The sequence below is a fragment of the Somniosus microcephalus genome, chromosome 10 (genome assembly GCF_052327205.1).
Source record: "Somniosus microcephalus isolate GS21.2 chromosome 10, FLI_Smic_1.0, whole genome shotgun sequence".
NCBI lineage: Eukaryota > Metazoa > Chordata > Chondrichthyes > Squaliformes > Somniosidae > Somniosus > Somniosus microcephalus.
In genome coordinates this window covers 205,390,593-205,404,551 of record NC_140996.1, presented here as the reverse complement: position 1 = coordinate 205,404,551, position 13,959 = coordinate 205,390,593, and the positions used below count along the sequence as shown (strand labels likewise).

The window sequence follows — 13,959 nt, the reverse complement described above, 5'->3', positions numbered from 1 at the left end:
TAACCCTTAATTCCCTTTACTTCTAGGAAACTATCTATTTCTGTTTTAAATTTATTTAATGATGTAGCTTCCACAGCTTTCTGGGGCAGCAAATTCCACAAACCTACCACCCTCTGAGTGAAGAAGTTTCTCCTCATCTCAGTTTTGAAAGAGCAGCCCCTTATTTTAAGATTATGCCCCCTAGTTCTAGTTTCACCCATCATTGGGAACATCCTCACCGCACCCACCCGATCAAGCCCCTTCACAATCTTATATGTTTCAATAAGATCGCCTCTCATTCTTCTGAACTCCAATGAGTAGAGTCCCAATCTACTCAACCTCTCCTCATATGACCACCCCCTCATCCCCAGGATTAACCGAGTGAACCTTCTTTGTACTGACTCGAGAGCAAGTATGTCTTTTCTTAAGTATGATGTTAATGTTTCAAGAAGCTGATTATGAGGAATAGATAGAACATTTAAATCATAAATAAATACAACCTCTAACAACTCTGGTCAACTCCACCATGCCTAATTAGGCACCGAGCTCATCAAATTAAATCTGTCTGGAAGTGACCCAGCGAGAATGTCAAAGCACTAATCTTCATCCTCCTCCTTCTGATTCTGAAGACTCCAAGATACTTGTTAGACAATTCAACTAAGTGCAGAGACAACAGTAAGAATAAGTGCTCAAAACTGTTAATCCCAATTGATGGGTTCAAACACAAATACAATGAAAACGTACTGGGATGACAAATGGAAAGTTGGAGATCTTCCATATGATTCCCCAGCAATTGATTGCAGAAGTTAAGACGTTTGATGAGTTAGTCACGCCGCAGGGTAGGGCTGCACAGGCAGAGGGAAATGGGTAACCACCAGGCGGAGCAATAGAAGCAGGCAGGTAGTGCAGGGGACCCCTGTGGCCATCCCCCTTTCAAACAGGTATACCAATTTGGATACTGTTGAGGGGTATGACTCAGCAGGGGAAGGCAGCAGCAGCCAACTTCCTGGCACCAGGGGTGCTTCTGCTGCTCAGGAAGGGAGGAAAAAGAGTGGGAGAGCAATAGTGGTAGGGGATTCTATCGTAAGGGGAACAGATAGGTGTTACTGTGGCCGTAGACGTGACTTCAGGGTGGTTTGTTGCCTCCCTGGTGCCAGGGTCAAGGATGTCACTGAATGGCTGCAGGGCATTCTGAAGGGGGAGGGTGAACAGGCAGAGGTCGTGGTTCACGTTGGGACCAACGACATAGGTAGGAAAAGGGATGAGGTCCTGCAGCAAGAATTTAGGGAGCTAGGTAGCAGATTAAAGAGTAGGACCTCAAAGGTTGTAATCTCTGGATTACTCCCGGTGCCACGTGCTAGTGAGTATAGGAATAGGAGGATAGAACAGATGAATGCATGGCTAAAGAGTTGGTGCAGGAGGGAGGGCTTTAGTCTTCTGGATCATGGGCCTGCTTCTGGGGAAGGTGGGACATGTACAAGTCGGACGGGTTGCACCTGAACCAGAGAGGGACAAATATCCTTGCGGGGAGGTTTGCACTAAAATGGCACGGGGTTGGGAACCTGAGCAGGGAGACAGAGGAAAAGAAAACAGGGATAAAAGCAAAAGATAGGAAGGAGAAAAACAAAAGTGGCAGTCAGAGAAATCAACGGTTTAAATCAAACGTGGCCACAGTAAATAATAATTCTAATAGGTCTAAGAGCGTTAAAAAAACAAACCTGAAGGCTTTTTGTGTCTTAATGCGAGGAGCATTTGTAATAAGGTGGATGAATTGGCTGCGCAAATAGAGGTAAACGAATATGATTTGGTTGGGATTACGGAAACGTGGCTCAAGGATGGCCAAGACTGGGAACTCAACATCCAGGGGTATTCGATATTCAGGAAAGATAGGCAAAAAGGAAAGGGAGGTGGGGTAGCATTACTGGTTAAAGAAGGGATTAATACAATTGTAATGAAGGATATTAGCTCTGATGATGTGGAATCTGTATGGGTAGAATTGAGAAATACTAAGGGGAAAAAAACATCAGTGGGAGTGGTATATAGACCTCCCAACAGTAAGGCGGAGGTTGGGGATGGCATTAAAAGGGAAATTAAAGAAGCATGCAATAAGGGCACAGCAGTCATCATGGGTGACTTTAATCTACATATAGATTGGACCAACCAAATTAGTAACAATACTGTGGTGGAGGAATTCCTGGAGTGTTTACAGGATGGTTTCCTGGACCAATATGTCGAGGAACCAACCAGAGATCAGGCCATCTTAGACTGGGTATTATGTAACGAGAAAGGATTAATTAGCAATCTTGTTTTACGAGGCCCCTTGGGTCGGAGCGATCATAATATGATCAAATTCTTCATTAAGATGGAGAATGAAGTAGTTGACACAGAGACAAGGGTCCCGAATTTAAATAAAGGAAACTACGATGGTCTGAGGAGTGAGTTGGGTAGGATTGATTGGGGAATGGCACTCAAAGGGTTGACAGTGGATAGGCAATGGCAAACATTCAAAGACCGAATGGATGAGCTACAGAATTTGTTCATCCCAGTTTGGCATAAAAATAAAACAAAAAAAGGTGACTCAACCGTGGCTAACAAGGGAAATTAGGGATAGCATAAGATCCAAGGAGAGGACATATAAATTGGCTAGATAAAGCAATAATCCTGAGGATTGGGAGTTTAGGATTCAACAAAGGAGGACAAAGGGATTAATTAAGAAAGGGAAAATAGAATGACAGTAAGCTTGCAGGGAACATAAAAACTGACTGTAAAAGCTTTTATAGATATGTGAAGAGAAAAAGATTGGTGAAGTCAAGCGTAGGTCCCTTAGTCAGAATCAGGGGAATTTATAATGGGAAACAAGGAAATGGCAGACCAACTAAATGCATACTTTGGTTCTGTCTTCACAAAGGAGGACACAAATAACCTCCCAGAGATGCCGGGGAACATAGGGTCTGATGAAAGGGAGGAACTGAAAGAAATCAGTATTTGTAGGGAAATGGTGTTAGGAAAATTGATGGGACTGAAGGCAGATAAATCCCCAGGGCCTGATGGTCTACATCCCAGGGTACTTAAGGAAGTGGCCCTAGAGATAGTAGATGCATTGCTGGTCATCTTCCAGAACTCGATAGACTCTGGAACGGTACCCATGGATTGGAGGGTAGCTAATGTTACCCCACTATTCAAAAAAGGTGGTAGAGAAAAAGTGGGGAATTATAGACCGGTAAGCCTGACATCGGTAGTGGGGAAAATGCTAGAGTCCATTATAAAAGATGTAATAGCAGAGCACTTGGAAAGCAGTGACAGGATCGGACAAAGTCAACATGGATTTACAAAAGGTAAATCATGCTTGACTAATCTACTGGAGTTTTTTGAGGATGTAACTGGTAAAATAGATAAGGGAGAACCAGTGGATGTGGTGTATTTGGACTTTCAGAAGGCTTTCGATAAGGTCCCGCATAAGAGATTAGCGTGCAAAATTAAGGCACATGGGATTGGGGGCAAGGTATTGACTTGGATAGAGAACTGGTTGGCGGACAGAAAGCAAAGAGTTGGAATAAACGGGTCGTTTTCCGAGTGGCAGGCAGTGACTAGTGGGGTACCGCAAGGATCGGTCCTAGGACCCCAGCTGTTCACAATATATATTAATGATCTGGACGAGGGAATTGGATGTAATATCTCCAAATTTGCAGACGACACAAAGCTGGGTGGGAGGGTAAGCTGTGAGGAGGATGTCGTGAAACTCCAGTACGACTTGGACAGGTTGGGTGATTGGGCAGAAACATGGCAAATGCACTATAATGTGGATAAATGTGAGGTTATCCACTTTGGTGGCAAAAACAGGAAGGCAGATTATTATCTGAATGGCAATAGATTGGGAGAAGGGGAAGTGCAAAGAGACCTGGGTGTCCTTGTGCACCAGTCGCTGAAGGTAAGCATGCAGGTGCAGCAGGCAGTTAAGGCGGCAAATGGTATGTTGGCCTTCGTAGCAAGAGGGTTCGAGTACAGGAACAAAGATGTCTTGCTACAGTTGTACAGGGCCTTGGTGAGACCGCACCTTGAGTATTGTGTGCAGTTTTGGTCACCTTACCTGAGGAAGGACGTTCTTGCCATGGAGGGAGTGCAGCGAAGATTCACCAGGCTGATACCTGGGATGGCAGGAATGACCTATGAGGAGAGATTGTGTCGATTGGGCTTATACTCACTGGAGTTTAGAAGATGGAGAGGGGATCTCATCGAAACCTATAAAATTCTGTCAGGTCTGGACAGACTAGATGCAGGAAGGATGTTTGATGGCCAGGGAGTCCAGAACCAGGGGTCATCGTCTAAGGATAAGGGGTAAGCCATTTAGGACTGAAATGAGGAGGAATTTCTTCACCCAGAGAGTGGTGAACCTGTAGAATTCCCTGCAACAGAGGGCGGTGGAGGCCAGTTCATTAAATATATTCAAGAAAGAGTTGGATATATTTCTTGAGGCTAAAGGGATCAAGGGATATGGGGAGAAGGCAGGGATAGGGCACTGAATTTGGATGATCAGCCATGATCTCATTGAATGGCGGAGCAGGCTCGAAGGGCCGAATGGCCTACTCCTGCTCCTATCTTCTATGTTTCGATGTTTGACAAAGAATATCATTTCAGACATCAAGATGGCCAGACAGTGATTCCACATGGCAGAGCAGAAATGTGTGAAGTTTCACCTCTCAATCCAAAAAAACATCAAGCATAATGCCAGAGTTTTGCAATGCAACAATTCGTGTTCTTTTCCTCAATATGGAAGTCTGTCTAAAGCGTAAAAGAACTCCAGTCATAACCTTGTAGAGTATAGACAGTCTGACCACGTTAGATTGTGGACTGCTGATGGCCCAATCCATCAGATTCACTGGTCTGCATGGCTTTAGACAATAGAGGAGTATATTGGGCCACTACTTTAAAAAAAAATTTTTTATTTTTTTTTTAATTTTTTATAAAGATAACCTGAGTATTGGAATACAAAGTAGAATTTCTAAATTTGCCAATGACACCAAACTGGGGGGTGTGGTAAACAGCGAGGATGATACCAATCGACTGCAATGGGACATAGTAAGGCTAGCAAAATGGGCAGACAAGTGGCAGATGGAATTTCATAGAGAAGTGTGAGGTGATGCATTTTGGCAAAAGGAACAGGGAGAGGCAATATACACTTAATGGCACAGTTTTAATGAGTGTGCAGGGACAGAGGGATCTGGGAGTTAGTGCAGGAACAGAGGGATCTGGGGGTTAATGTGCATAGGTCCCTGAAGGTGGCAGGACATATTGAAAGAGTGGTTAGCAAAGCATATGGGATCTTGGGCTTCATAAATAGAGGTATTGAATACAAAAGTAGAGAAGTTATGCTGAATCTTTATAAAGCGCTGGTTAGGCCACAACTGGAGTATTGCGTCCAGTTCTGGTCACCACACTTTAGGAAGGATGTGAAGGCCCTTGAGAGGGTGCAGAGGAGATTTACCAGAATGGTTCTGGGGGATGGGGCATCTTAGCTACAAGGACAGGTTGGAGAAGCTAGATTTGTTTTCATTAGAGCAAAGGAGGTTGAGGGGTGATTTGGTAGAGGTGTACAAGATTATGACGTGTTTGGATAGGCTAGAAGGGGAAAGGCTGTTCCCACTTAGTTGATGGTACAAGGACTAGGAGACACAGATTTAAGGTTTTGGGCAAGAGATACAGGGGGGATGTGAGGAAAAAATTTTTTTTTTTTTTTTTTTAAATAAACACAGTGAGCGGCGAGGTCCTGGAACTCGCCGTCAATGGAAGTGGTGGAAGCGGGGAGACTGGATAGGCACTTGAGGAAAATAAACTTGCAGGGCTACGGGGATAGAGCGGGGGAATGGGACTGTCTGGATTGCTCTAGAGAGAGCCGGCACGGACTCGATGGGCTGAATGGTCGTCTTCGCTGACTCTGACTTTTCTGATTCGCTCATTAGAGTCAGTCAATTCAATGCGAAAGTATGAAACGAAGGACTGCATGTCTTGTGGGGATTGTTTGGAGAGGGTTCTTCACTCAGAGGATCGTAAAACTTTGGAATTCTCCACCCGAGAGGGCTATGGATGCTCAGATGTTGAGTATGTTCAAGATGGAGATCGATAGATTTTTGGGCACCAAGGGAATCAGGATTGTGAGGATAGGGTGGAAAGTGAAGTTGATGTAAAAGTTCGGCCATGACCTTATTGAATGTTGGAGCAGGCCCGAGGGAAGCATATGGCCTACTCCTACTCATGTTCTTATGTTCGTCAACCTGACTAAATATATTGGTCGGCATCTTCAAGGGATAGAGGATATTCAGTCCATTCTCCCTCAGATTTAAAAAACTTTCCATTTCAACAAGTTCAGTTCTCCCACACAAAAAGGTGCAATTCCCAACTTGCACCCTCCCTAAACTCAGGAATTTTGAGGCCAGTGCATCATTTCTTGAGGTTAGTCTCAGCACCAGTTAACAAGTAGTGGAATAATTCACCATTGACCAGAGCGCTGGAAATAGCAGAAGCCCATTCTGTGATTTAGTCGATATATTTACATGGTCTGTCCCTCCCCAAGTATACACCAGGACTTCAGAAGAGTAACCAAATGACAGCAACACACAAAGCTTAAAACAATTACTACTAGTTATTAGGTAAAATTGTTGCCAACTGTTTGGTTTACTTCTCGTTATCAATTCTCAGTATTTCAACATGAGACAAACTTCCTATTCACTTTACTACACAGAATGGCAGAAACTCACCACAATAACCACCCCTTCCAGTCTTGAAGAATACAATTCATTCTGGCATATGGTTGCACAAGGACTGTTGGGCCCTTAACATCTTGCACATGAAAAGGGGCTATAGGCAAGACCAGATTGAGGAACAGCAACAGGCGAGGTGATCCATGTTGAGGAGGGTGGGGGAAAGCATCACAGCCAAATCCAACCCAGAGACACTCACTCACTCCAATAGTGGTTGCTGGACAACAACAAACAGGGCCAGGGACAATGACTTATTTTTCTATCCCAACCTGGAGGCATTAAATCCAGTCATCTCACTGTCCCAATTATCAGCCCAGCTGAAATTAGCTAACTCATCACAGACCAAACAATCTTTAAATGCAGCACAATCATTATATTTGTAGTCTCTGTTGAGCTTTATTTGGCAACAACTTGAATACACTATCTCTACTGAAAACTGAAGTATCAAACCACTTTCTTCTATGCAACTTTGAAACTTACTTTTTTTGTTCTTGGGATCTAGGCGATGTGGGCAAAGCTGTATTTTATTGCCCATCCCTTTTTTTTTTATAAATCGCTCAGGAGATGTGGGCATCGCTGGCAAGGCCAGCATTTATTGCCCATCCCTAGTTGCCCTCGAGAAGGTGGTGGTGAGCCACCTTCTTGAACCGCTGCAGTCTGTGTGGTGAAGGTACTCCCAGTGCTGTTGAGGGAGTTCCAGGATTTTGACCCAGCGACGATGAAGGATCGGCGATATACTTCTAAGTCAGGATGGTGTGTGACTTGGAGGGGAACTTGCAGGTGGTGGTGCTCCCATGCGCCTGCTGCCCATGTCCTTCTAGGTGGAAGAGGTCACAGGTTTGGGAGGTGCTGTTGAAGAAGCCTTGGCGAGTTGCTGCAGTGCATCTTGTAGATGGTACAGACTGCAGCCACGGTGCGCTGGTGATGGAGGGAGTGCGTGCATGTTTAAGGTGGTGGATGAGGGGCCAATCAAGTAGGCTGCTTTGTCCTGGATGGTGTTGAGCTTGAGTGTTGTTGGAGCTGCACTCATCCAGGCAAGGGGAAAGTATTCCATCACACTCCTGATTTGTAGATGGTGGAAAGGCTTTGGGGAGTCAGGAGGAGAGACACTCGTCACAGAATATCCAGCTTCTGACCTGCTCTTGTAGCCACAGTATGTGTGGGGCGGTGGCGCCATACTCGATTAAATGCTGCTTAATGTTGAGAACAGCTACACTCACCTAGCTTCCAGCTTTTCCATTCCTGTCTGGAGCAATACTGTGGCAAGGTCTAGAGCTGAATGATAACAGCTGCTGCAATGGCCCACAGTGCCTCGAGATGCCTAGTTTTGGGCTGCTATATCTGTCCCATTTAGCACTATAGTAATGGCATTTTACATGATGGAGATAGGCCTCAATGTGAAGATGAGACTTCTTGCCATTGCTATTGTGGACAGACATGTCTGCAACAGATAGGCTAAAGAGGTTAAGGTCAAATAGGCCTTATGTTCACCACCAGTTGGACAGCTTCAGGACTTGATCCATGGTGATTTGACTGAACCACACTTGATGGTGGACATTGAAGTCCCTTATCCAGAATACAGTGGCAACTGTAGTTCTCTAATCACACATACATGCTCTCTTTGGCTTATTTCCAACATCCAGGAGGTTAAAAATTCAACACCTGTAGGAATAGCAATAACCATTGTTGTGAAGGTAAAAAAAAGTTCCAGTTTCTACATCTATCCCCATATGATGAGCCCATGCAAGAACATCCAGGAGTCCAAGCTCTTTTCAATGTAAATGGCTCTCGCTGGAAGTGTGTACATGGATGCCGCGCAAGAGCAAGTTCAAGTTTGGCAGTGGTGGCCACCACAGTCACAGAGCAGTTACATTCACTTGCCAAACTGACAAAGGAAAATAGATCACACAGACGAGGGCTGCAGTCCAGAAACACTGCTCCAGCATGTGCTGTCCTCTTCAAGAGCTGCACAATTTTTTTTTTTTTTTTTTTTTTTTTAAATAAAAGAAAGTTTTTGAAACATAAGCATCAATACTGGAGCCATAAGGGTTTCAGTTTTCATTTTTTTTTTTAAACGGATTCCAAATTAAACAAATGATATTTGGTAATTGATCAAGCAATGCCAGTATATCATAGAATATTAATATAAACATTACAGCATGATAGATCAACACAATGTATGCAAAGATTATCTGTAAATGTCTATATGCCAGTTATAAGGAACAAATGCTATCTCTCCGTGTAAATGTTTGTAGCATTATAGAACTAAAAAAAGGGCTAACTTTAAGTAACAAGAGATATCACATTATTACACACTTATTTTCTTTTGCTATACATCAATAAACATTTTGCACACAATCATTCCATGTCTTATTGATTTGCCCACTCGAAAAACACAGCGCATCAGCACTGAGACTGGATATGTGGAGCAGACATCTGGCAATGCTGAAAACTGGATGGAATGAAAATGATCCTAATGCAATCCTAACATCTGAAGTAGGTTTTCAAAAACAATGGTTGTACAAGTGCTATTGGTACAAGGGTTGACCGAGTTCCGATCTCCCTTCACCAGGCATATGGGGCCAAAAAGATCTTCCATGAGTGGATAGTCATTAGTTGGTCATTTGACACAAGTGCTGGATTGTGTTCACAATATGCATACAGGAGGCTCCAGGAACTACTCTCAACCAACAATGTAAGCATGTCAGTCTGGACCAGTTTCACATCACTTACATTCTCTTCAAACTCAGATCAAAAAAGGTACAGAATAATACTGAATGATTTGCATTGGAATGAGAAATTGTTGTGATGTGAGACCATCTGGAAGAGATGGTCACGAACTGGTACTAATGCGCACTGTCCGCAATATAGATGCAACCAGTGCAACATTTATCAAAACAAGTTCTGAACTCTGACAGCTTGTGCCCTACCATTCATTGGACTGCACAAGACTTAATGGCCCAATATTCCTGTAACCGGTCAACGATCAGTGCCCGCCGTTAGTTAGACTTGCCCTTGCCAATGATACATAGCATGGCAAGTTGTTGGGCGTGGGAGATGGAAACAGCACCGCACCCTCTACCAGGCATCTGGGATCTGAGGGAACAGGGCAAGCAACTGTGTATTTCCATTAACCAATCAGATTGAAGCTTTGCAGAAAACTTGTAGACTAGACAGTGAAGTGGCAAATGAACTTTAACATCGATAAATGTGAGGTGCACTTTGGTAGGAAAAGTAGAAACACTTTAGAAAGTAAGAAACTGAGTGAGGTAGAAAAGCAAAAGGGATCTAGGGAAACAGGTGAACAAATCATTAAAAGCAGCATCGCAGGTCAGCAAAGCAATTAAAAAGGCTAACAAAGGGGTAAAGAATTTAAAAAGTAATGAAGTTGTGTTAAAATTGTCCATGACCCTGGTCGGGTCGCAATGTTAAACTTGTATAGGACCATGGTCAGGTTGCAATTAGAGTACTGTGCATAGTTTTGGGCTCTATACTATAAAAAAGACATAGAAGCACTAGAGAAAGCACAAAAAAGATTGACAAGGATGGTAGCAGAACGGAGAGATTACAGCTATCGGGAAAGACTGACCAGGTAGGGGCTTTTATCTTTAGAAATGAGACGACCTAAAATGATGAATGGGTTGGACAGGGTAGATGTGGAGAGAATGTTTCAACTTGTGGGAGAATCCAAAACTAGGAGCCATAAATACAATATAGTTACTAACTAATAAATCCAATAGTGAAATCAGAAGAAATGTCTTTTCTCAGCGTGGTTAGAATGGGGAACTTATTACCACAGGCAAATAGCTTAGATGCTTTCAAAAGGAAACTAGACGAGTACGAGAGAAAAGGGAATAGAAATATATACTGAAAGGCTGAGATGAGGCAGATAGAATGGGAGGAGACTCATGTGGAGTATAAACACCAGCACAGATGAGTTGGGCCAAACCAGTTGGCCCTGGTTCTGTGCTGTATAGTCTATGAAATGATTATGATATTAATAGCACAATGTCTGAACCAGGAAGTGTAATTTAAAATGGGGAATTCAATGTCAAATCAGGTACAGAAAGAGAAATGAGAGGGAAAGAAAGATTGGATTAAGAGAGAAAAAGACAAAGGAAAAGTAAAAAAAATTATTTATTTTTTAAATCTCCAACAACAATTAAAACCTGAAAGAATGAGACTTCACATTTGTAATTGTTAATTTTCAGTGCCAGAGAGGTTGACTGGCAGTAAATAACACTGTTAAAAGGGCACTTAGACTGAAATAGACAAACCCTAACTTTCTGTGGTGAGTTTACTTCGTATCTACTGTGCAAGGACAGGAACTTCATGCCGCTCAATGCATTTGAATGGGAAGCCAGGCAGCAAGGTGCTGCTTTCGGGAAGTTAACGCATCTCCAACAGCAACTTCTCGATTTCCGTGTTTAATCACGCATCTGCCCTCACCTAAAGTTGCTGTAACATTTACACTTAAATAACAGTGAGTGCTATTAGCCTCGCCGTTATTTTGACAGTAATTATTGGGCCATTTTTTAATAATTGAAAACAGTGACTGAAACAATGTCTAACAATTCAGAAGCTTCTGAGCACTGCTCATTGCATTTGATTGTGTATTTTGTGGGTCAGAAATTTGTGGAGTTCTGTCTTCCCTAACGTTATCCCCCCAACTCTGGCCTCTTAGCATCTCCTACCACCTTTGCCTCACCATTGGCAGAAAGGCTTTGGCACGCCCCGAGTTTGTGAAAGGCTCTATATAAAGTCTCCGTAAAAAAAACCCATCTCTTTGACTAAGCTTTTAGTCACTCGTCCCAATATCTGCTTATTTGGCTCGGCGCTCATTTTTGTCTAATTACGCTTCTGTTGTTGTTTATAGTTAAGTGAATGACAGAGATGTAATCCGGGGGATTTTTTACACTGTTGAAAAGAAAGTTGACACTGCACTGCCTGGTTTCGTATGAGAGGTACAATATATCCTCTTGTAGACGATTAGCGTTCACACTTTCGAACACAGACACTAGTTGAGTCTGAAATCGCAAGACTTTTTGTATTTCATCCAAGTACACCAACAGGGGACATGGCTGGAGACCACCCGCATTGTCCCTTGAAGCAGGAAAAATGAGTAAATCAATTTAGAATTTGCCAGACTGCATTCCATCTCCCACCTGGTCTATTTGAACAGATTACCAACACCAGCTCAGTGCTCGTCTCCCTTCCCAGCCTGTGGGCAGATTATATAAATCAGCCTTTCACATGTACAAAGAAAACAGAACCACCCGTATTAGGGCAGCATCTATGCTGGGACATAAGAATCTATTACCCGCCATTGCAACCGCATTCACATCGCTGATGTAAAGTCAGTTTAACCACAATTAATTTCCAGTAATATAAATCACCTTCTGGGCAGATTTCATGCAACCTCTATGGGGAGTGGGAGAAGAATCTCTTCAAACAGATTAGGCCAAATTCATTAGGTGAATATTAGCTCCATACTGTCTTAGGGGGTTTTCACTGAACTATACTTCAGGTTACTGGACTAAAAATGAGCAAAGCCAACAGTTGTTAAAGTCATTTAAATTGAGAGCCTGTGATTCTTTTCTAATACCTGTGGATTGGCAAATTCTCAAGTCGCACCATTAGCCACAAGGGATGAACAGTCATAGAAACTAGAACACTCAGAACTTTCTATGGCTTATATACTTATAAAACAAATGTCATATTTCAACTATATTTATTCTACACGCATGTGGATGACCCTTTTCTAATGTACAAGACTTACACACACTCATATTCCATCTGTTCATGTTGTTCAAAGTCTGTCTCTGAGAAGTCATCCGAACACAAGACCATAATAGAAAACACACAAAAGCAATCTCAGTCTGGCCAGTTTCCTACTTATTCCAGGGGCTTCAAATGTGACACGAATGTGCGTTTCAATTAGCCCCCTCTTGCACACAAACATTCCTCAGTAAATGCAGAGATTTGGCAGCTGCACCTTTAACGTGACCAATTTAATCTACAAAAGGAGGAGTTGCTTTCTAATTATGATCCCGCATACCGCTAAACGTGGCCGTTTAAATTGAATTCATACACAAAAAAGAGTGTGAAATAATTTTGAATTTTATAAATATACATTTAAATGCAGGGAGAAAGTGCATGTAGATAGGATAACATAAACTGTACCTTTTCCATTTTGCCAGGCTGTGTACCAGGACAGGCTGAGGAAGGAGGTGACAAACACTAACGCGGTGGCCACAGTCCCATTTCTGAGCCTCATCTCATTGCCCACCGAGTCGCTGCCGGAGTTTCGCCGTCTCTCTCATAGCAAGAGCTGGGGCTCTCCGCACCGCGCACACGCTCCGTGTCTCGCTGCTTCTGCCTGCCCCCTTAAAGATTATTTATAACATAGATGTTTATGCACATTAAATCCCGAAGGCTCTTGTAAATGAAGGTTTGGGTTTTCTTTTTGTCTCTACTTTCTGTACGGATTTTTTTTAAGCTTAGGAACTCCAGATAGATGCAAAAAAAATAAATAAATAAAGCCCTCAATGTAGCAACTGCTGGCTCCGAACACAGACACGGCGTCCAGGAAGCACGAAAGGCAGAATAGAGGCACAAAACCTTCACTTGCCTGAGCTTTACCCAACCGAGCGCCGGCGGCGACAAACCACGCCCACTCTCCGCGCTCATTGGCTGCCCTCTTGACGTTTCGCCGTCCAATCACCGAGGGGCGAAGTGCAATCCTTGTTCGGGAATGGCTAACTGGGCCATCTGTCGCAGGCGTACGTCACAATCGACCGCGCAGTTTCACGCCCCACCTCCTCCTTTTCCTGTCAATATCTGTCTTGCCCGTGGTGACTGGTTCCAGAGCCGAGTTTGAAATGTTTGATGTTTTGGGTGCAAGAATTGAATGTACTTTAAAAAAAGAAATGAAGAGGAAAAAGAAACAATAAATTTATCCACTGCTGCAACTTAACGGGAAAAAAAAACAATGCGCAAAAAACAAGGAGCAAAAACGTCTGTTCGAGTTCTGACAGTCCTTCCTGGTGTTTGTGAATTTTTTTTAGACTGCCTTATATGGCACGTTGGGACTGTGTATAAAGGTCGTTAAAGATAGTGTCACTCCTAAGTTCCCAAACACCATGTTTTAACTTTTAAGTAAATATATATTTCAAATATACTTATTTATAATTTAAAATTTTGAAGAACAAGAATACCAAGTTAA

General features: G+C 43.0%; 1 protein-coding gene across 1 annotated transcript in view; it reads right to left on the bottom strand.

Moving 5' to 3' along the window:
• mgat4a (alpha-1,3-mannosyl-glycoprotein 4-beta-N-acetylglucosaminyltransferase A) overlaps positions 1 to 13,412 on the bottom strand; it is a 259,273-nt gene extending 245,861 nt beyond the window's left edge. Inside the window, exon 1 of the mRNA XM_085999510.1 lies at positions 12,918 to 13,412. Coding sequence (XP_085855636.1) covers positions 12,918 to 13,011 — 94 coding nt within the window. The 5' untranslated portion in view covers positions 13,012 to 13,412. The remainder of the gene's footprint in view (positions 1 to 12,917) is intronic.
• Positions 13,413 to 13,959: the final 547 nt, after the last annotated feature.